Here is a 24,367-nt window from a genome sequence, read left to right as displayed (position 1 = left end):
GATGCTGCATCTTTGTTGCTTTGACGCAATAATAACTAAAGCATTACACTACAAAAATAAAAAGTAATATGCATTATAAATATATTGATAATAATAGTAATTATTAATAAATAAAGACTTATAATAATATTATTTATGATGTTATAGTTATTCTAATTTGTTTTGCAACCTAAATGATCACAATTTCTTTTTCATCTTTTTGTTATGTGTAATTATTACACTTAAAATGCTATGCGTTTTGAGAATGAATGGTTTTTGCAAACAATACAATCAATAAGTACGTTAATTTACCTGTGAACATTGTTATTTCCTTTTAAACGCACAGTATAATGCCGTTTTTGTGCTCTTTTTTAAGAGACTCACCAAACAGTATGGTTAATTTTCTTTAAAAAATGTTTTATCCCCTTTTCTCCCAATTTGAAATGCCCAATTCTCACTACTTAGTAGGTCCTCGTGGTGGTGCGGTTACCTCAATCCGGGTGGCGGAGGACAAGTCTCAGTTGCCTTCGCTTCTGATATCGTCAGTCCACACATCTTATCATGTGGCACGCTGTGCATGACACTGCGGAGACTCACAGCATGTGGAGGCTCATGCTGCTCTCCGCGATCCACGCACAACTTACCATGCACCCCATTGAGAGCGAGAACCACTAATCATGACCACGATGAGGTTACCCCATGTAACTCTACCCTCCCTAGCAACCGGGCCAATTTGATTGCTTAGGAGACCTGGCTGGAGTTACTCAGCATGCCCTGGATTCGAACTTGCGACTCCAGGTGTGGTAGTCAGCATCAATACTCGCTGAGCTACCCAGGCCCCCACTTCATTTTCTTATTTAGTATTTCCTAACCTGCCGCAAAATGATAAAGTGTCAAGCAATGAACATTTTTTAAAGCAGCAACTTTTTGTAGGTCACTTGGATTCTAATTCTGCCATGTTCCGCTAGATGGCTAATTGTAATTGTTTATGGTAATATATTTAAAAAAAAAAAAAGGAAACGAGAAATAAATGTTGTGTGTGGGATTGATTTTATCCATCAGAAATTGATTGGATTGTGAAAAGTGGGCATCCCATACCAGAGATTGCAGTCCATTGTAGAGGATTACTCCCCTCCTTAAATACCACTGGGACCTGTTTGGTGGAAACCAGCCAAAAAATGAAAATTATTAAAGTTTCTGAGGTGGAGTGAGTTATTAATTTTTAATAAAAGATTACAAAGATTATGAATCGTGCGCAATACGACCAGCAACATGTATTAATAAAGTAAAAAGAGTCACTTTTGATTTCATGTTGACTTTAAACATCAAATATGTTCTGATTGGCTGTAATTGTGTTGCAACATTTGCACTTTTAGTTTAGACACTTATCATGTCACGCCTGTATAGGACAAAGTAGTGTTAGACAATACAACATGAATGCCTGATCTTTGATGTTGCTGAGATCGGTTTTGTTTCAAACAACTCCAGCAGACTTGGTTTACATTACTTTAGGCTTTAGGAGGTTTTCATTTGTTTTTTGGTATTGCTTTTTTATGCTATTCAGGTTAAAGGTATTTAGGCTACGTCCACATTAATCCGGATACATTTTAAAATGTATCATTTTCGTTTTCGAAGCGTTTCCAGTCCTCACTGCTTGTCCACACTGAAACCTACGAAAACGCTTAAATTCCCTGACTGCGCATGCAAAAAAACATAAGAAGCATCACCCTGTATCATTTCCACGTACGGTCTGAAATGCAGTTGTCTATGTGTTCCGTTGCTGGACAGCAATTCCTAGTAAACTTCCTGTTGCCTTTGAAGGAATGCAATGTGGAGGTTGTACAAAGTAACATTTATCTTTAACAACGCTATCAAAGTGGTTATTAGGCACAACAACGCCGCTACATCATGTGCCGCCATCTTGACTTTTTTGGGTTGAATAGATCACATGACTGTGTGACATGACAAAAAATACTTAATAATTTTCAAATATCTCCGTTTTCCCTGTCCACACTGCAATGTGAAGATGTGTTTTCCACTTTATCTACTTTGGAGAGCATTTTTGAAAAGTTCAGTGTGACGGAAGGCCAAAACGTAGCGAAATTAATGCGTTTTCAAACTAAAACTTATTAGTGTGGACGTGGCCTTAGAGTGCTTTAAAAGACAACATCTGGGACTCTAAGTTTTGAATCGTAACTGATGTTGGCTTGGCTCCATTCTTTTGTCCTTCATGCACTCCGCAGCCGGGGGTGATACAGAGTGTATTAAAATTTACAGGCTTGTTTTATTGGCAGACACATCATTTTCTTTCTCCATGCCAGTCTTATCTCCGACTCTCTCCATACCAGTTTTCTTTCCATCATATCCCATCTTATCTGTAGATGTTTTTCTTGTCTCTATACTCTTTACTTTCCCTGTGTCTCTCTATCTTCTTTAAATCTTATTTTCTCTCTCTCTTTCTCAGACTCTGGATGATCTAGAGCAGAGGGTGAAGGAGGCAGGTATTGAGATCAGCGTGAGACAGAGTTTTCTCACAGATCCTGCTGTCGCCGTCAAGAATCTCAAGGTGCTTTTGCTTTCACTTTTCTTATGTATGGCCTTGCTGCCATGACGACATACAGGTGGTGCCGTCAGTGCCACATTACGTGAATCACATCAGTGCATCCTCAAACAACACCCCACAACCCTGACAAATGGAAAACATGCACAGATTCAAAGTCTATATGGGTGAATCTCACAAAAACATACCTAGGCCACATTGCACCCTAAAATCTAAAGACAAATAAAAAAAAGAAATTGCAGTGTATTTTGCATAAAGAAAATTAAGCATATTTTAGGACTATTTGGATAATTTGCTTTTTTTCTTTTTTCTTTTTTTGTAATTCCCATTATTTTGAAAAAATTTTCTCATTAGAGTCTCAGTACAAAGTCAAAATCAGGTTTATTGAAAATGTATATTGTAGATCAATGGACATAACCAAATGAGGTTCCTTCAGGAAACTACAGTGCAACATTTACAGTAACATACATCTAAACAGACATATAACACTCAGTGAGCTTTATCTGCATGGCAGTAAATAGCTGCAACAGTTACAAACAATACATAGGACTCAGTACTATATATAATAAGGATACAATAAGACAACAGTGGATATATGATAGATTTACTGCATGCTTAAGACTTGTTATAGCATTAAGAGAGGTGGTGAGTGAATTGTATGCATCAGTATTTAATATTTATCATTATAACTAGTGGTCGACCGATATGGGTTTTTAATGGCCGATGCCGATATCCAGAGAGCAGGGTGGCCGATAGGCAGATACAATGCCGATATATAACACAATTTAATGTAGTAAATAAAATAAACATAAAATTGCAACAAAAAAAAACAAAAAAAACTCTTATGTAGCACTATATTTACTCAATTGCACACATTTTGTAAAAAAGATTCTAAAAAATATATTGTATTTTAAATGGTAGAAAGCTTTTCTTCTGATTTCTGTTTAGTCATCAAATTTTAGTAATTTATTTGCACATGTAGAAATTGTTGATATACACTATGTGGCCAAAAGTTTGTGGACACCATATGTGCTTGATTAACCTTCAATTTCAAAACCATAGGCATCAATTTCCCCCTTTGGTGCAATAACAACTTCCACCCTTCTGGGAAGGCTTTCCACTATACTGTATGTAGTGACATGGCTGCAGGGATTTGTTCCCATTCAGACACAAGTGCATCACTGAGATCCGGCACTGATGTTGGTCGATGGGTCCTGGCTTTCAGTTGGCATTCCAATTCACCTCAAATGTGTTCAGTGGGGTTCAGGTCTGGGCTTTGTGCAGGCCAGTCAATTTCTTCCACATCAGACACAGTAAACCATTTCTTTATGGACTTTGCTTTGTGCACAGGGGCATTTTCATGCTGAAATAGAAAAGGGCTCACCCCAAACTGTTGCCATAAAGTTGGAAGCACCAAATGCCCTAGAATGCCATTGTTTGGAGTAGAATTATGATTTATCTTCACTGGTATTAACGGAGTAACCAAACTCTTTAATTAGAAGGGGGTGTCCACATATATTTGGCCATATAGTGTATTAGGAAGAAGGAAATAACAGTACACACAGCAGTCCAGCAACCACTGATGGCATGTCCACGTTAGCAATCACATTTACTCAAAAAATATTGAATCAAAGCAATTGTACGTACAGTACATAGTGAATAAGACATTTACTTACAGCACACGTGAATCGCTTTTACCTTGAAGTTGCACCAGCGGCTGTTTGGCAGAGACGGGCCACTTCTATTAAAATTAATGGGAAAAATTAAAATGCCCAACTGCAGCCAACGGTCAACAGATGTAGATCGAAAGTCCCGCCTTACAGTTAAAAGAGCCAATCACCTTCCGTTTAGATACAGACATTGCCTGATAATCAACTCCAGAACGTGCATACGCATTAGCTATAAAAGCTGGGAAATTGCTTTTTTTAGTGTAAAGTTAAAGAAGCACCATTCGTGACACCTGTGTTGTCAGATTTTACTGCTGATTTGAAATATGTTTTTTGATCGTAATCTTGACCAACCGTTCAGGAGATTTTGATCTTTCTCCATTCAAGTAGATAGGAGCTGCACTTTCCTGACTGGAAATAGTCTCCCGAGAGCATTCCATGTCCAACAGTGGATTGACTTGCTAGAAAGACTTTGGTTGCACTCATGTGCTCGTGCATATCCAGCACGAGCTTCAATCTCCTGACAGTTTAAACAGCTTTTATTGTTGTCATGATTTGTGAATCAGAGGAACTTTTGATCCTGATCCTGAAGTTTTGATTCTGGCTGATGGAATACACGCTTCAGAGGAAGATATTAAATGAGCGCTCGACAGGAAGAAAACGCTGGATTTTTGTGAGGTTCGTGAATGACATCTATTTAAAAGAGATATCTGCATATTTACAGATGGTATATAATAGAAGTTTTATTTATATTGGCTTTTATCATTAGAAAAATTACAGGGAACAGTTGAGGAGTGTCTGTTAGAATACAGACTTTAGAGGAAGAGCGCTCCACAGGATGCTGAAGTTGTGTGAGGTTGGGTTATTACATGTTTAAATGAGATATGTGCATATTAGCAGATGGTATATGATATTAGTTTGATTGATATTTGCATTTTTATCATTAGACAAGACAGTCAAAAGTTACAGAGAACTGTTGAGGAGAGAGAGCGAGAATGAAACAGGCAAGCACTTTAACATTATGAGCTCAAACGCGTCTGCTGCGGCTCTGATATGCAGACCGTTTAAATGACTGTGTTGCACACCGGCCTAGTATTGTAGTAACACGATGGCACATAACAGCAAAACGAACCTTGACTGGTCGTTTACATTTCTCAGTCGCTTACATGCAAGCAGGCGATTTTCAGCGCCCTCAAGAAACAAATTGGCCAAATGGGAAAATTTGTCGGCAGATGCTGATAATGAAAATATCATCCAATTTATCAGCCTCGATGATATATCGGTCAACCACTAATTATAACTGCAATAATGTGACAGAGTAGATCGTCACTGTTGGCGTTCTTGCAACGTCGGATGAGCAAGCGTGCAGTTGTGGTGCTGTGAGCAAGTCAAAAACCCAAGTGAACTATAGTTTGTAGATAAAAATACTGTATATAAATATGGATCTACAAACTATACTTCACTTTAGTTTTTGACTGGCTCACGGCACCACAACTGCACAATTACTCATCCGAAGTTGCAAGAACGCCAACAGTGACGATCTACTTTGTCACATCACCTCCCCCTCTCCAGGCCGTGTACATTCCAGGTACCGAGACAGGAAGTTTGCGATGATGTTTCTCCTGCCAGGTAGGTGCCGGATTGTGAACTTGAATGGTTGGAGGCCCGGTACCACCTTGTTACCCTGCACTGTGATCTTTCATGGAGTTGATCCATGTCAATGCCCTGTGATCTGTCTCCAGGTCAAACTCCCTCCCTAGCAGGTAGTACCGTAAACTATCTAGGGTCCACTTGATGGTGATATATTCCTTCTCCACCATCGAGTACCATGCTTCTCAGGGCAACAGCTTCCAGCTGAGGAAGATGACTGGCATCTCCTCCCTGGCATCACCTTGGGCCAGGACAGCTGCAATCCTAGTAGCAGAAGCATCCACTTGGACCATGAACCACCGGGTGAAATCTGGACTCTGTAGGACTGGGCTGAAGCAGATCCTTTCCTTCAGTGTTTGGAATGCTGTCTCGCAATCCTCAGTCCACACAATTGAGTTCTTCATGGCCTTTGTTAGTAGGTTGGTTAGGGGTGTCACAATGGTAGCAAAACTGGGGATGAATTTTCTGTACCACCTCACGAGACCCAAGAAGGATCTCACCTCCTTCTTAGTCCTGGGCCTCGGGCTACGGCGTATCGCCTTGTCGATTAGGGCTCGCAGTTTGCCGTTGCACAGATTGTACCCGAGGAAGTTGGTCTCTTGCTGTGCCCACTTACACTTTGCCATATTCAAGGTCAGTCCCGCCCTCTGGATCCTTTCCAATGTCTGCTGTATTTATTAGGATGCTTTAGTTAGGTCTGCAGGAACCAGAAACATCTATCATGATCTATAACTCTGCACAAAATTGAATGGCATCTACGCTAATATTATTGTATTTATTTCCATGTCTCAACCTCTGGATTCATATCCCAATCCAGCTCCATTCCTGCTTGGTGTTGGACTCCACTGCTGCGTGTCGCTGGGTGATGATGACAAACTACAGCCAGTGCTAACCAGACATCACTTCAGTCTTTTGACTTCAGAGGATGAACTGATGCAAACTCCAACTGTAAGACATTGGATACTTCATATGCCACTGCCCGAGCCTTGGATTTAGGATAGACCCCACCGAACCTCACTGAAATGGCTTGCCGGTTGAACTGCGATGCACCTCATTGATCTCTGCCTGCATTACCTTTGTCTATTGATGGACTACGCTCTTGAAATAGAATACATAGACTATCATTTAATTACCAACAAAAGCCTTCATCAGCAAACTAACAAAGGACAGTGCATCTATGTGAACTTCTGCAGTTAATCCAGGATGGACTTCAAAGACATTAGACATTAATCTTAAAGTTTATAAAAAGTCTTTTTTTTTTAAACACTGGATCTTAATGCTTTAAACCATGACTTGCACTGCACACAAATAACTGTTGTTTAGCCAGAGAGGAACTGGCCCCCACAGTGAGCCTGGTTTCTCCCAAGGTTATTTTTCTCCATTAACCAACATCTTATGGAGTTTTGTGTTCCTTGCCACAGTTGCCTTTAGCTTGCTCACAGGGGTTCTAAATACAATTATTATTTAATTATTTAATTTTTATACACAATTTACAAATATATTTAATCAAACTACACAATGATCAATCTAAGACTTTATATATATTTCAGTTTCATTTATTTTATTATTTTTTTTTTTTGGTAATGCATGATTTCCTGTAAAGCTGCTTTGAAACGATGTGTGTTGTGAAAAGCGCTATACAAATAAAAATGACTTGACTTGCTGTAGATGGTCCATGTGGTCTGCCCAGGTGTTTCTGTAAATTACGACATCATCAAGGTATGTAGCAGACCACTCTTCGCAGCGTTGGAGTACCCAGTCCATCAATCTTTGGAATGTTGCAGGTGCCCCATGCAGTCCAAAGGGAAGGACGGTGAACTGGAATAACCCCAGTGGAGTCCTAAAAGCAGTGGATGGTCTGGAGGCTTGATTGAGGGCCACCTGCCAGTACCTCTTGCACAGCTCCAGTGTGATGTATTGAGCCTGTCCGATCCTCTCCAGCAGGTCGTCTATCCTTGGCATCGGGTAGGCATCAAATCTTGACTGGGCATTCAGCTTCCGGAAGTCGATGCAGACATGCAAGGTGTTATCTGTTTGGGACAATGATAATGGGACTACTCCACTCGCTCATCAAGTGTTCGATCACGCCCAGTTGTAGCATCCTCTCAACCTCTTCCTTCAAGGGAGATATCAGCTGCTCAGGCACCCGATTAGGCCGTTGTCTGGATGGTGTCGTGTCAGTCAGGTGAATGGTGTGACAGATGAGGTCCGTCCATCTGTCCAGGCTTTTGACTGAAAAAATGCTGGGAGTTGGTCAAGCAGGTGTTGCAGCTCTGCCTTCTCGGGACCTTCCAGCTAGCTCAGATGCACTGTGAATGGCTGTCGCTGTACTCAAATCTCTGGCTTCTCATCCGCCACTTCCTCCATTCTTCTAACCAGGAGTGATGTTTCTGGTGCCTTACCCTGTGGCTCTTTCTAATCTTTTAGCAGATTTACATGGTAAGTCTGCCGGTCTTTGCCTTTGTCGGGGTGATGTATCTCATAAGTCACTGGCCCCATCTTGTGTATAATAGTGTACGGCCCCTGACATTTCCCTAGCAACTTGTTGGATGAGTTGGGTAGTAACAGCAACGCCTTCTGCCCTAGCTGGTACTGTCTTAGCTTGGCGTGTTGGTCGTACCACCGTTTCTGGATCTGCTGTGCTTACAGGAGGTTCTCTTTGGCCTCCTCTCGGTAATGCTCGAGTGGATCCCTCATCTCCAGGACATACCTGACTATGCTTTTCTCTGCCACCTTGAATGCAGGCGCCTCCCAGCCTTTCCTCAATAGCTCCAGTGGTCCTTGCACCTGTCATCCACACAGGAGCTCGAAGGGAGAGAACCTGGTCAATTCTTGTGGCACCTTTCGATAAGCAAAGAGCATAAATGGCAACCACTTGTCCCAGTCTTGTCCCGTGTCTGCAACGAACTTCCTCAACATGGTTTTGAGCGACTGATTAAAACATTCCACCAGGCTGTCCGTCTGTGGATGATTGGGGCTGGTCTTGATGGCGGTGATGCCCAGCTTGTGTTGTAGCTGTCCCATCAGCCATGTGGTGAAGTTTGTCCCCTGGTCGGTGATGATTTTCTCCGGGATGCCTACCCGAGAAATAGCTGGACGAGGACGTGGATGACCTTGGGTATTGTGATGGAACAGAGTGGAAATGCCTCAGGGTATCGAGTAGCGTAATCACAGATTGGTGTATTGGTGTCCATTACTCAAGTGGCCCCACAATGTCCATGGCGATGCGCTGAAAAGGTTCAGATCTACTCCATCACAAATACAGTCATTTTTTTTCTTTATTCCAGTTAAATAAATACCATTATACAGTGATTTTCTGCATTTAACTTGGCATACAGTAAAGGCAGTGTATACTACCATGATGTATAAATACTTTACAATTTATTCAATATAACATTGTTATACAGCAATGAGAATTTGGGAGGATGTGCTTAAAGGAATATTCCGGGTTCAATACAAGTTAAGCTCAACCAACAGCATTTGTGGCATAATGTTGATATTTCAACTCGTCCCTCCTTTTATTTAAAAAAAATTATAATAATCTTGGTTACAGTGAGGCACTTACAATGGAAGTGAATGGGGCCATTTTTTGGAGGGTTTAAAAGCAGAAATGTGAAGCTTATAATTTAAGAAAAGCACTTACATTAATTCTTCTGTTAAAACTTGTGTATTATTTGAGCTGTAAAGTTGTTAAGGTAAATTGTATAGTCGTTTTAGGTTTTTAGGGTTTACAGCATTACTTCGCCATAGCAACGAAGTTGTAAAATTGGATATAACTTTGCACAGAAAGGTTAGTAAGTGATTTTATCACACTTTTAACTAATGTTAACATGCATATTGTTTATGTCTTGTGGCTATACTTTTGAAACAGTGAGTATTTTAATGTTGACAGATTGGCCCCCATTCACTTCCTTTGTAAGTGTCACTGGAACCAAGATTTTTGCTTCTTTTTTTTTAAGAAAAGGGACAAGTCAACATTTATTTTTGTGGTAATCAACATTATGGAACAAATGCTGTCGATTGAGCTTAACTTGTACTGAACCCAGACTATTTATTTAATTGTAATGAAATAACCATCACAATGCAAAAATTCTTAATGGTCATAAATAGGCTTCATTTGCTTTCAGCAAAATTTTATTTCTTAATTCTTAATTATTATTTTTTTGTTGTTGTTACTATTGTGGTGAAATATGACCTTGGACATGTTCTTGACAGGTTCTGTGAGATTGACCCATAACCAAATTCCAGATATAAAAAAAACAAATGCATCATTATTCCGATTTGTTAGCTCTGGCTCTGCCCTGCCAAAGAACATCATTTGTGTCCGAAAGAAAAGTACCACAGTGTGTTTAAAGCGATTGGATTTTGTTCTTGAGGAGAATCGTTTTAATTGGAACATGGATCTGCCCCTACTCCCCCCAAGCCCTACTATCTCCCTATCCTGCTTTCTGCAGTGACGACTCGGCCCCTGGCTGCCTGTTTAGCATAGGTCTGCCATGTGTGCCGCCCTAGTTTTTGTGTACAAGATTAATGGGGTAACACCAGAGGAACCATGGTAACCTGGAATGTAGCACACCGCTGAAAGAGAGGGAGTGAGCACGAATTGGGCTGCTCATTCAAACCAAAATTACTGCAGTGCTGTGCATAGTTATTACAATAAAATACTAAGCGAACTTCCTTCAGGAGTGTTACTTTTTACAGTTTTTTTAAATCATAGTTTTTGTCTTTTGCAAAAATGCCTTTTTAAATTAAGTCAATATTTCATCCTTGTAATCAGTTTTATGCGGACTAAAATGACATAAATATAGAATATTTTAGTTGAAAATAATGTGGCAACAAGTTTGTGTTAAACTGTACTAATCTTTAAATTTTTTGAAACATTTATAAACATTCGTCAATTTTAACATGTAAGGCCTATTGCACATTAATCTATTTTTATTTGAGTCCATTTTCAGTTTCCTAATGTCATCGTTTTACAAAGTATGTGGTGATGGAGAGCTTTTTCGAAATGCACCATTTTTGGTGGAGGATATTGGTGGTCTAAATTGTAGTGAAATGCATGCAATTTCAAATGAAAATGTCATAGAGTGGACACATCCTAAAACATATAAAAGATTTATTACCATAAACAAAATACATCATGTGAAAAGCTGAGCACCTGAAATAATAACACATAATGAGTTTTAGCTACTTTGCTACTTTTATAAATTACTGTGTTCATTTTCCTTGTTTAGGATTTTTCATAACTTATAGTGTTGCTAGGGCAATAGCGTATTCACAAAATGAGTTACACATTCTAATTAGCACTTAACAAGTTCATCTGTGCAATTGCTTCATTGTCTGTGCATAGGATATAATAGCACATTTACGTTTGTACCCTTCGTCAACAAACATTTTCGTCAGTAATTTCATTGACGAGATTTACACTGTCCCTCAAACATGCTAATTCAATGTATTTTTTAAACAAATTTCTTTATTCTAATCATCAATTCTCCCTTTGCTTTTACAGCGCCAAGATGCACGCATCATTGTGGGTCTGTTTTATGAAACAGAAGCCAGGAAAGTGTTTTGTGAGGTCAGTGATCTGCTGTCCAGCTGAGAATAATTAATCTATGTCACTGTCAAAGGGGGAACAGAGTGTCCTCATTCATTTTTCATTCTTTGAGTTCAAGTCGTCCCCTAACCTGACCTGTTTCACAAAACCCAACTGCAGGTCTATAAGGAGAAGCTGTATGGGAAAAAGTATGTGTGGTTCCTGATTGGCTGGTATGCTGACAACTGGTTCAAGATCAAGGATCCATCAATCAACTGCACCGTGGAGCAAATGACGGAAGCTGTGGAGGGACATGTCACCACGGAGATTGTGATGCTCAATCCCGAGACAGTTCGAGGAGCCTCCAACTTGGTAAGTTTGCCAGAATGATCTTCATTCTTCTTTTCATCTTTTCAGATATAGTGTCAGAGAAAGTAGAATATAAAAAACAAATGGGAAAAATTGCAATCCTCAAAATAGCGACTGAATAGAAGTACAGCCTTTTAGTTAAAACAGACAATCACCTTTTTGATAGAGACATTGCCTGTTTTCTTTGACTCTAAAATGAAAAATACAGTTTTTTAGCATGATTTGACTTTAAGAAGCAAATTGTAATTATTTTTATTGCTGATTGGAAATATGTGTTAACGAACCTTATGTGACACTTTTTTTGGAGACTTTGGACTTTCCCCTTTCAAAAAAGACCAGTGTCTAATTATGCCTTGTAAACCGATTGCCTACATAGAAAATAGCTGCCTGGGGGCTTTTGTACCTGAAATCATTCGGCATGTTGAGGAGAGGTGTGCTGTTACTTTTCTAAGAGATCTGATTTACAATTTTCACTTGGGCAAAGGGCTAAAAATGCTGTAGAGTTACATTGAAGTAGGATACCGAGCCATATCTAGGGACCAGAAAATCAGAGAATTGTGTCTCTGCAGAACAAAAATGGGCATTTCCTAATCAGTGGGACTTTTCAAACCGGGATGAGCATTTTTCAAAAATGTTTACACGATTTGCCTACTACATTGAGATTCCCTTCTTTCATTGGATAGTTGAAAAACGCCCATCCCGATTTGAAAAGGGCAACTGATTACTAGATTGAAATTCCCTACTTTCATTGGATAGTTGAAAAAACGGCCATTATTGTTCCGCAGAGACCTAACTTTGAGAATCATAGAGAATTTGGGTTTGGTTCTTTGGTCTTGGGCCAGTAAGCAACCACCCAGCAACTACCCAGGATACCCTAGCAACTGTAAATCAACACTCTAACAACCCCTCAGCACACCTTAGCAACTGCAAAGCAATGCTCTGGCTATGTTACCTAGCATTGTGGTGGCTGGTTTTGCGAGCTCAATTCACAATTTCTTTAGAAAATGTAAAAATCTATATATAATATTGTTTAAAATAAGAATAGATTTCATTTCAATAATTTTCTGTAACTCTTATTTGCCACTATTAAATTGTATGATGTAAATATCAGCATTATATCACTCACTGGCCACCCTGCTCTCTACATATCAGCATTTGCAATTAAAAAACCCATATTGGTTCACTACCGTATGCTGCATGGTTTACTATGACATCACACTCTAATTAGTGTGCTGTAGGCGAGCTCCATTCTGTTTAGACAACCTAGCTCTGTTTGACCCATTAGGAATAGCGCAAAGGAACACCCATAACCTATCGTTATGTCTTTAGCTGTTGACACTCTATTCTTAGATCTGACTATCTGATGAGTCCCTCTGGGGTCAAAGCACTCAGGTCCCACTGGTGTTCTCCTGGGAGAGCTGGATGGACAGGTGTTAGCTCCAGGGGGTGCTGTCTGGATCTCACCCAGCTCCAGTGCTCTGAGCTGGGAATTGGCTCGTATACATATGCATCCCTGCTGTTTTCCTGGATCCGGTGCAGTCCGGGCACGTATCCAGACACCTATGCTTCAAACCTGGCGTAAAAAGTCTGTCATGTTGGACAGCCAATTTGTGATAAGATGGTCATGCTAAATTGGCCCAACATCACCATTATTTGTTCCCATCGTCCTCGTTCAACCGTACCTCACTTTGAGGCTGCAATTTTAAGAGAACTGAAATGCTTCTTGACATCCTAGTTTCCTTCCACACACACACTTCAAATACACATATCGATCTCCACTGTCCATTTGCATCAAACAATCACCAGATGCCCATCTGTAGCTTGGCTCATTTCCTAAAACACACCTGTTTGAAGCGAGGAAGTGCCTCAGCTGTTTCTATAAGGTGTAAAAAAATGTCAAGGAAATCAGTTTTCATATGCTACTGTGATAAGAGCATGCCAACTCGATTTCTTTTCTCACTACCTCCTTAATGACATGGAACATCTTCAGAGGGTGTGAAAGCGGGTGACTGCAGGCAAGAGAGTTTATTTTTAGCACTTCAGGTCCTGGTGTGTGTGAATGAAGATTTCACACCCTGGACAAAAGCACCTCCATCTTTATGATGCACTCCCACTGTGATGAAGTGTACTGTAACTTACCTTGACCCCTATTTCTCGCTTTCAAAAGTCTGGCACATATGTGTCAGAGACAGTGACCACCCACTTTTCTTTTTAATGTCTTTGGTTCTGTAAGTATTTGTCCTGTTCTTTTTCTTTGTAGGGATTTAAAAAAATTATTCAGTAAAGAGTTCTAAGCCATGAACAAAACGACCAGCTCAGAGATGAATCATAACAGTACAAAACATTAATTTGAAGCACTGTAAACCCTAAAAAGTTAGCAGAACTCAAAAATGTTGAGGAAATCAGTTATTAAACTCCCAAATTTAAGTTAATAGAACTTTCAGATTTTGATTTTGTGCTACACATGCATGTTAATTATTCTTAACTTGAAAGATAAAGTACTAAATACTGATCAAGGTCAATTTATCTGAACTAATTTGTATGATTAAGGGGCCATTTACAGAACAATTTTTTCAACTAAAAACGGAAAACTTTTTATGCGTTTTGGCTGTTCGGGGCCTGAAAACGCAAACTTTTGAAAACGGGTTACAAAGTGCACGTTTTTGAAAGCGATGCCGTTAGGGGGTCACGTGACACCATGCAAGAAGCAGACGTGTACGTGCACTTTTTTTGTAATTTTTGTAATGCTAAATTTGTAATTATTTTCATGTTATAATCTGGTGAAATTTGATACACCCAGTTACACATTTGCTCTTTGAGGCAAAACATGGCAAAGAAGTCAAAATCCTCGGGCTCTGGAGACATTAAAAGACACTAACGTGTTCAGGATGAAAACCTCGACAGGCCTACAGACCGGGGACTCGATTTGGATGGCGCGGCGGGAGAGGTGATCCAGCGTCAGTTGTCCAACATGTCGGTGATGTTGACGAAGGTTCTTGCTGACTTGGAGGATCTCGCTGTAATACGTCGATCGATTAAAAGCGATGGAAATAAAATTCTCTGAGATAGTTACAAGACTGACTGATGTTGAGAGACGAATCGATTGTCTGGAATCTTCGGAGAGGGAATTAACTGCTAATCCGCCCATGACCAAAGTTGATTTGGAACATCTCCTTGAAAAGCTTGAAGATCTTGAGAATAGAAGCCGCAGGAATAACGTTCGAATTGTTGGAATTCCTGAGCATGAAGAGGGCAGAGATATGGTGAAACTCCTAGACGAGCTTTTTCCGAGTCTGCTCAACATAACAGGCCACAAGCTGGAAATCGAGGGAGCTTACAGAGTCCCAGCTCACAGATTTGCTGAGGGAGACAGGCCCTGATCGATTCTGTCCAGATTTCTGAGATCATCTGATAAAGATCTTGTGTTGTGCCAGGCGAGGAGCAAAGGGAAGCTTTCTTGGAAGAACCATAATATTTTCTTGTTCCCAGACTTTGCGAGTTCGACAAGAAAGAAACCCGATCGGTGCAAGGAATGTAAGAAACTCTTACATCAGCAAAAGATCACTTATGTTCTGATGTTTCCGGCCAAGCTAAGAATAGAAACGAAGGACGGTTCATAAAGTATTTACATGTCCCAATCAGGCAATGTCTTTTATTGAATTAATGGGTGAGTAAACCTTTGGGTGTTTCTCATGTGAGTTGGTCGACTCACTGTTTTTACTCTGGCTTTTGAGGAAGCTGGGTATCATTTTGGTTTATTTTTTCTTTTTGCGTTCGCTCCGACGAGCGGCTGGAGTATGTTTTGTGAATAACACTTTTCCTTAAAGAAACTTTTGCATTGACGAAAGATTACTTTTGCATTGAAGTTCCCAGCCAGTTTGAGAGTGGACACTACGGATGACCGCAAAATATCTACATGCTCACACAAAGGATGTCTTTTATAAAGTTGATGGATTGTGTAAGTCATGGTATATAGGTTTATGCGGCCTCCGAGTGAATTGACTCGACCATCCGGGGAACCAAGATGCCGGTTTTGTTTCTTTTTGTATTGGTTCCGCTTAGAGGCTGGAACTTGTTCTATTGAATAACACTCCTTTGGAACAGCTGTGGATTAATCTGTTCGTTCTTCGTGCTTATTCCTCCTGCTGGCTGAAGTTTGTTTTGTTGAGTATTTTTACGGGACATCGGAATGATTACATCATCCGCTGAACTCATAGCAGCCAGCTCACTGAACATTCATTTGTCTGTCCGAGGAATCTGAACGGTTTTATATCAGCTGGAATTTGTTTTGTGGAAGATCACACCTTTGAGACAGTTCTGTGAATGAATCTACACATTCTTTGTGTTCATTCTTCCTATTGGCTGGGGTTTATTTTACAAAGTATTTTCTGTTATGTAATTTTGGCTCACAAATTTGTGAGACAAAATTGAGCAATCCGATGGCAAATTTGTCGTGGGGGCTCATGGGCGTTCATGGACCTTTTGAGTTTAGAGGGATTGTCGCTGGTTGGCGCTTTCGTGCGCGGGGTTAATGCGCACGTTTTTCTTTTTCTGTTTGTTTTGTTCGGGGAGAAGTTTGGGGTTTGATTGTTTCACTAATGGGGAATGTGGTCTGTATAATTTTGTTTTTGACACAATTTATTTTCTCTACTATATCAAAATGTCAAATGTTAATTTGAGTGTACTATCTCTCACCACATGGAATGTGAATGGGTTGGGGCACCCCATAAAAAGAAGGAAGGTTATTACTTTTCTTAAACGTAAGAAATATGAAATAGTGTTTCTTCAAGAAACACATCTCTCCTCGCAGGAAGCTGAAAAATTTGGGAAGATATGGGGTGGACATGTTTTTTTTAGTGCTGGCACAAGTATGAGCAAGGGAGTCATTATATTGATTAATAAACATCTACAATTCAAATGTCTCAAACAGACTAAAGATAAATTAGGGAGAGTCATTATTGTTTTAGCTGAAATTCAAGTGCAGAGGTTGATTTTGGCTAATATTTAGGCGCCTAACGCTGATGATCAGGGCTTTTTTATAGATCTTGAAGGGATGTTGCAAACCGCTGGCACCCCTCATGATATAATTTTGGGAGGAGACTTTAATCTTTTGCTGGACTCAGTCCTTGATCACAGTGAAGCAAAAGTGTGTAAGCCCCCTAGAGCAACACTGACGCTTCACAGGATGTGTAAAAATCTTGGTCTTACGGATATTTGGAGACTTTTGAACCCATCTGGTAGGGACTATAATTTTTTTTCATCAGTCCATAAGATTTATTCTAGAATAGATTTTTTTTTAAATCCAAATCCCTCATTTCATCTGTTGTTGATTGCTCAATTGAAAATATCTTAGTCTCAGATCATGCCCTGGTGAGTTTAGAGGTGTTGCCATATACAGAGAAAAGGAAATCATATAGTTGGTGCCTTAATGTGTCCCTTTTGCAAAATCCTGATTTCCAAAAAATGTTAAAGACTGAAATCAGTGTTTATGTGGAGACCAACTGGTCCTCAGTATCCTCTGTGGGTGTGGCTTGGGAGGCACTTAAGGTGGATCTTAGGGGTCGGATCATACAGTATGCCTCATTCACCAAAAAATCCAAAGCACGAGAACTTGTGGAGTTGGAAGGAAATATTAAAAATGCAGAGGCAGAGCTGAAGCGCCGTTTGTCATCTGATGGCCTCAGAGAATTGACCCGATTGAAATACAGATATAAAACTATTTTGTCACGGAAAGTGGAGTTTTGGCTATTCAGGGCAAGACAGTCATACTTTGAGTCGGGGGACAAAGCAGGAAAACTTTTTGCTAGATATATAAAGCAGAGAGAGTCTTTTTCTACCATTCCCTCAGTGAAATCTGCTGGTGGTGAAATATTTACCTCATCCATTGATATTAATAATGCTATTAAAGAATTCTACTCTGATCTCTATAGTTCCACATCTTTGTCTACTGATGAAGATATTAGAAACTTTGTGGAACCATTAGATCTCCCTAAACTGACGATTGAGAAAAAAAATTCTCTTGATTCTGAGATAAACTTGGAGGAGCTTGGCGAGGTTATTAAGGCCTTACCTACAGGCAAGTCTCCAGGGCCTGACGGCTTTGCTGCTGAGTTTTTCAAATCGTATGCTACAGAACTGGCTCCACTTTTGCTAGAAGTTTATAGTGAATCATTAAAGAATGGAAAGCTCCCACCAACCATGTCACAAGCCCGGATCAGACTGATTCTTAAAAAGGACAAAGATCCAAGCGAGTGTAAAAGTTACCGTCCAATTTCCCTGATCCAGTTAGATGTAAAAATGTTGTCAAAAATTCTGGCTAATCGATTAAGTAAAATTATGACATCTCTTATACATATAGATCAGGTGGGGTTTATTCGAGGCTGTAGCTCTTCTGATAACATTAGGCGTCTCATCAATATCATGTGGTCAGTAGCGAAAGAACAATCTCTGGTCGCTGCCATCTCACTTGATGCCGAAAAGGCATTTGATATGGTAGAATGGGATTATCTTTTTAAGATTTTGGAAATGTATGGGTTCGGGAGTACTTTTATTGGTTGGATTAAGCTGCTTTATAGACACCCTGTAGCAGCGGTACAAACAAATGGACCAATTTCAGATTATTTTACTCTGGGTAGGGGCACCCGGCAGGGTTGCCCTCTTTCCCCATTATTGTTCAGTCTTACCCTGGAACCATTAGCAGCCACGATAAGAAATGAGGATGATTTTCCAGGGGTGATTGCGTGAGGTATGGCGCATAAGCTTTTGCTTTATGCAGATGATATTTTATTATTCGTCTCTGACCCTACTAGATCTATGCCATGCCTCCACAGAATTATTAACAGAATTATTAATTCCAAGTTCTCAGGATACAAAATCAATTGGTCTAAATCTGAAGCTTTGGCTTTGACAGCGTACTGCCCAATAACAGCTTATCAGCCAGGCGCCTTCCAGTGGCCCAAACTGGGAATTAAGAATTTGGGAATTTTATTCCCAGCAAATTTGTCTGATTTAGTTAGAGTTAATTTTCCCCTTAATAAAAAGGTTTTCGAATGATGTGGACAGGTGGGCTTCATTACATTTATCGATGATTGTGAAGATTAATGTTATTAAAAATGAATTGTATTCCAAAATTCAACTACCAACTACAATCTCTCCCTGTAGGTGTCCCCCTCTCTTATTTTAAGCAATTTGATAGTATGGCGAAGTCCTTCATTTGGAATGGAAAGCGTCCCAGGTTACATTGCAACAAGTTACATAGGCCGATTAACAAAGGTGGGCTAGGCCTACCCAAGATTTTGTTTTATTATATTATTGTGCGTTCGGTCTCAGACATTTAGCTCATTGGTCACTTCCACCTGAGAGAGCCCCTCCCTGGTTTGGAATTGAACAGAAAGTTATTGCCCCTATTTTACTATTACAAAGCCTTTCTATTAAACTAATTGGAGAAGTTAAGTCGCACCCCATTATCTCGCATCTGCACGCGCTATGAACAAAAGTGTCCAGAGTGTTTAATTCAGACATTTATTTAAATGTTGCCTCAAGCATATGGCTAAACCCAAAGTTGCATATTGGTGAGTCCCCTTTCTGTTGGTCGGAGTGGATTGAGAGTGGTGTTAATACACTCGGTGACTTATATGAGAGTGGTGTGTTGAATGGAATCAATAAAAATGTTAATAACAAAAAAAAAACGATGCCTTTATCGTCTCCGTTTAAACATACAAAAACCCGAATTTGTGAAAACGATGACGTCATGCGCACATGTATTACACGTTCAGTCAATAGGCATGCGCATGAGTACTTCAAAACAACGCGCGAGACATTCAAAACTACAATGGCGGACTACAGGACTGTGTTTGTGCTGCTCAAGTTTTTGAGTTTATTGACACTTCTCCAGCAAAGTGTAGATTTACTGCATCACTACTATGACCAGCGATCGCCGTCTTCATTGTTTGTATTCACCGCTCTGTGGAAGAATGGCTTATGTGCGCAGGCGCGTAGTGTTTCTTTACAAAGTGACATCGCCAACTACTGGCCTGGCATGCATAATACAGCATTTTTAGTTGTTTTCGTGGATCTGTGTGAACGGGAATCGTTTTGACAACTTTGTCGTCTGTACACGAAACTTTTCAAAAACGCAAAGGAAAAACTTTTCCGTTTTTAGTACATCGTTGTTGTGTAAACGTACCCTTAATTTTTCCCTACTCAAAACAATTAATTATTTTAGCGCATTAGGGTTTACAGTGTGAAAATCTGGGAAAAAAGATAAGACTGTTTACTTAATGTCTTTAATGAGGAAATTAACTTAAGTCCCCAGTCATATGAGGGTAAAATATAAACATTTTACTTTCATTCGCAATCCTTCTTGAGAGTGGTGGTCACTGCTGAGCTGTTTTGCTGCAACTTTTCTGATTGGTTGATCTCCCTTCAGGAATATGGGTAGTGTAGTACTTTACTTGGAATTCAGCTAGTAAGCACAATTTTTAAAACAATTAAGTTAAAATCACACTGAGCTCATGTTTGGGATTTATTCCAGACCCCTTCAGTTGCGCTCTAATCAGACATTCTATGGTGGCCATACAGCCATTCTTAATTCATCAAGCATAATCCTCTTGTCAGTGTAGTACTGAAGCACACACACACACACACACACACACACACACACACACACACATATACCGAATGCATACTAGATGATAGCGTATGTCCTCTCTTTTCATCCAGACCTCACAGGAGTTCTTAGCACAGCTGATGTCCAAGCTGGGCGGAAAAAATCCAGAGGAGACTGGTGGTTTCCAGGAAGCTCCTTTGGCATATGATGCAGTGTGGGCCCTTGCTCTGGCACTCAATAAGACTGTGGGGCCCTTAAAGGCAAAAGGGCGCAGGTTGGAAGACTTTAATTACAATAACAAGGACATCACAGCCGAGATCTACCGAGCCCTCAACACCAGCTCCTTCGAGGGAGTTTCGGTGAGTAACAATTTGTATTGATGGGTTAAATTGTGGATATGAAGGTATTAGGGTTGTCACAACATCAACGACGATGATTTTTGAGACCAATTCAATACCACAGTAAAAACTAATATGCAAATGAATACATTATTTAAAAAGTTATGGCATGTAGACCAACAGTTCTCAAAATGGCTTTTTTATTTATTTATTTATTTTTTACAGTTTTTCAAGTAATTATTAAATTAAACATTCATCTATTTGAGTAATTATTCAATTAATCATTCAATTATTCAGTTAAATATAACGAAGAACAAAAAAATGTACAACCAGTAAAACAAAGATACAAAACTATTTTAGTAAGTTTTTTAGGTATCTAACAGTAGTATTCAAGTATACATTCAGAAATAAAAACTAGAACAAAAAAGTAACCAAATATAAAGTGAAAATACTTAAATTTTGTTGTATTATATTATACAATACAATAGTTATGTAGCCACTGCAAAAAATATAATTTGTCAGTAAATGTCATACATAAAACAGTAATCTCCGGTCTTTCTTCCTGGAGATTACATTGATTTTTATAATAGGTGTACACTGATATTTTTGGCATGACTGTCTTGACTGTGGTGACAGCATTTAGGTACCAGAATGAGTTAGTATTACTGATACTGTAGAAAGACTGGTATCTTTGCAGTTTTTTTAATGTAGTAATTGACTCAAAGTAGTGGTATTTCCCTAGACATTATATTGCACAACAAAAAAAAAAAGGAGTGACTGAGACTTAACTGTATTATAAAGGCAAGATAGTGTACATTAAATGAATTTCCACTTTGTTAAACTATGGTAATCTATCCTTTCACATTTTTTTATTTTAGCACTGGTAGGGTGGGAGAGAAGCTCCTAGAAAAAGGAGGATGTGTTGGAAAAAAGTGGGGAAACCCGTGAGCTGTTTATGGCACTAAGGTATAACAAAATTATCTCTTCTCTGTCAGGGTCATGTAGTGTTTGATGCGCAGGGCTCCAGAATGGCATGGACCCTCATCGAGCAACTGCAAGGTGAGCAAACTATAAACATTTTTATGTCTTCTTTCATCCTGAATGGTTCCGACATAATAAAGGGTAAATGAGAGTGAGTTTGGACAGCAGGTGTAATCCATATGCATGGCTGCTTCAGCACAATTCTGAAATGATGAATGACTTTACAATCTTGTTCTCGCTCCAGTTGGAGAGTAGCACAGGTGCCAGGTAAAACATTCCCTGTTTTTCTTGTTCAAACATTTTAGAGCTGTAATAATTTTGCCAAGACCAGATACAACTGTGCTTGAATTGTTCAGGGTTTTTTAGGTCAATATCTTTTCTCTCAGCTTTTGAACTCTTTAAAATAAAATCATGCAGGGGGAAAAATGAACAGTTGCATAAAACCTGAATACAAGAGGCTGAATTTTAACAGACATTCAGGGTTCCTTAGAAGCCACTCTGATATTGCTGCTAAATTAGCTGTTTTTCATGTTAGTAAAGCCAAGATAGTGAATTCAGATCAAGCATTTGGGGGCTTAGGTTTGCAAGTATATAGATAAAGATGAGAAAAAGTACAAAAGATGGGGTTTTTAACATTTGCATGTTTAGATTCTGCTTTCATTTCAACAATATGATAAAGTTAGCTAATTTAGCAAACTACTATGAAAATTGGAAATATATTTAAAATGAAATCAGATGCAATCATCAGTGTTGGGTAGTAATTGACTACTTGTAAACTGGATTACTTAAACAGAGTACAAAAATCACTATATTACATTGCATTTTAAATGTATGTAATCATATTACAGTTACGTTTTATGAATTACATGATTACATTTCCAATCAGTCTCGAGTTTCAAAGAATTGCTGAGGATGTAATCTAAAAGACTACGTTACTGATTTAAATTTTAGTTGTTTGATTTGTAATCAGTACTAGATTACATTTAGAAAGTAATCTACCAAACACTGCAATGTGGGGAAAACAATACAAGTACACAATCTCAAGCTTCAATAGCTCGTGTTTCCCATATGACAAAACGTTCTTCTTGTAGGGGCTTTAGGTGGTGACAGATATGCCCATTTTGAGATTATCAGCATTTCAGTTTAAAAAAATGTTTAATTAGATTTTTTGTGAATTTCATGTAAACTTAAGATAAATAAATATTCTTTTAAGCAATTTTTAGTTCTTGTACCTCCACTGGTAGAGTGTGGTGCTAACAATGGCAAGGTCATGGGTTCAATTCTCAGGGAACACACAATCTGTTTCGAGTAATTTCACTGTAAGTCGCTTTAGATAAAAGCATCTACCAGATGCATGATTGTAAATGTCATTTTGAATTTTAGCAATCTTGTTTCCTGTCATTAAATTTTATTATGTATATACTTGTATAATATTGGCCAATGACCACGCTGCTCTCTAGATGTTGATGTCGGCGTCAGACATCTAAAAAAACATATTAGTTGACCGCTTGTTTTAGGTATATCTGTGTTTTGCAATATGAAATGTTTGCCTTCTGTTCCTTATTGAACTCTAAATGTGTGTGATATTTGAGGGTTTGTTTGCATGTACAGTCTGTTTCAAGTCCACACCACTTCAGTGTACAGTAGCTGAAACCTTGGATTTCACTTTACCGATCAATTAACCTACCTTTTTGTGTGTTTAGTCTTTTTTGTGGTTTTGCTTGAGGGTTTTGAGTCATTTTATTGCAAGTTCCACTTTGTACTGTACATGTCTGCAGTCTGGCTTCAGCATTTTGACAGATGGTCTCACATCTTCTAGTCCCCGGGTACAATGTGGAATTCGTGGTTTGACCCTACGATGGCAAGCTACGGGCCCTGTGGCAGAAAGCAGACCCAAACTAATAATGCTTCCACTAGCACGCTTTACAGTTGCTATGAGGGTCTTTTGATCAAAGGCAGTGTTTGGATTTCCCATGTCTGACATTGTGGCCTAACAGCTATACATTTGTCTCATCTGTCCAGAGCATATTGTTTCATTAGTCTTGATTAAAATGTGCCTTTAGACATGTATTAAAAATTCAAAATTGAATGTTGCATAAGTATTCAGGACATTTTAGCAATACTGAAACCCTTTTCACATTTCTGGGTTTGGAATGCAGAAATAAACTATAACAGGGTTAAACATCTATGATCACATGATCACATGGGAGACTGACATGCTACTTCTAAATGTTCATGTATCCCGACCAAATTCAGCCGAATAAATGACAAGCAGCATCTCCCATAAGACATTTTTGCATCAATTTGCATTCAAAAGTGTTCACCTTTCCCTGTGGCACTACTGATAGAGTGTCGTGCAAGTAATCTCTGAGACACAGGTTCTTGCCCCAAGGAAACCAGGAAGCAATTGTGTTCACATAAACAGCAGTGAGCATGATTTGGAGGTTGCATTTTCGTTCTAAAATTACATTTTTACTCCACGTGACGGTTAGGTTTAGGGTTTGGGTCAGGTAGTAGGGTTAAATAAATATGCATTCCTGTTGACATTATTACATAATTTACAACTAAAATTACAGCTTGATTTTGGCCCCAGACTCTGGACGCACTGTCGCCCAGTCCTCAACCGCTCCTCCCCTGGCGGACGCAGCGAGTCCTCCGGCCCCTGGTGGATGGAACCACTCC

General features: G+C 39.3%; 1 protein-coding gene across 1 annotated transcript in view; it reads left to right on the top strand.

Annotated features, from left to right (window-relative positions):
- The window catches only part of LOC127425258 (gamma-aminobutyric acid type B receptor subunit 1-like), a 193,419-nt gene that overhangs the window by 109,617 nt on the left and 59,435 nt on the right, over positions 1-24,367 (top strand). The window contains exons 10-14 of the mRNA XM_051671006.1: positions 2,444-2,545; positions 11,366-11,431; positions 11,570-11,761; positions 20,480-20,725; positions 21,700-21,763. Coding sequence (XP_051526966.1) covers positions 2,444-2,545; positions 11,366-11,431; positions 11,570-11,761; positions 20,480-20,725; positions 21,700-21,763 — 670 coding nt within the window. The remainder of the gene's footprint in view (positions 1-2,443; positions 2,546-11,365; positions 11,432-11,569; positions 11,762-20,479; positions 20,726-21,699; positions 21,764-24,367) is intronic.

This window comes from Myxocyprinus asiaticus, chromosome 34 (genome assembly GCF_019703515.2).
Source record: "Myxocyprinus asiaticus isolate MX2 ecotype Aquarium Trade chromosome 34, UBuf_Myxa_2, whole genome shotgun sequence".
NCBI classification, from domain to species: Eukaryota; Metazoa; Chordata; class Actinopteri; order Cypriniformes; family Catostomidae; genus Myxocyprinus; species Myxocyprinus asiaticus.
Note: the sequence above shows the minus strand (reverse complement) of the source record. Positions and strands in the feature narration are given on the sequence as shown.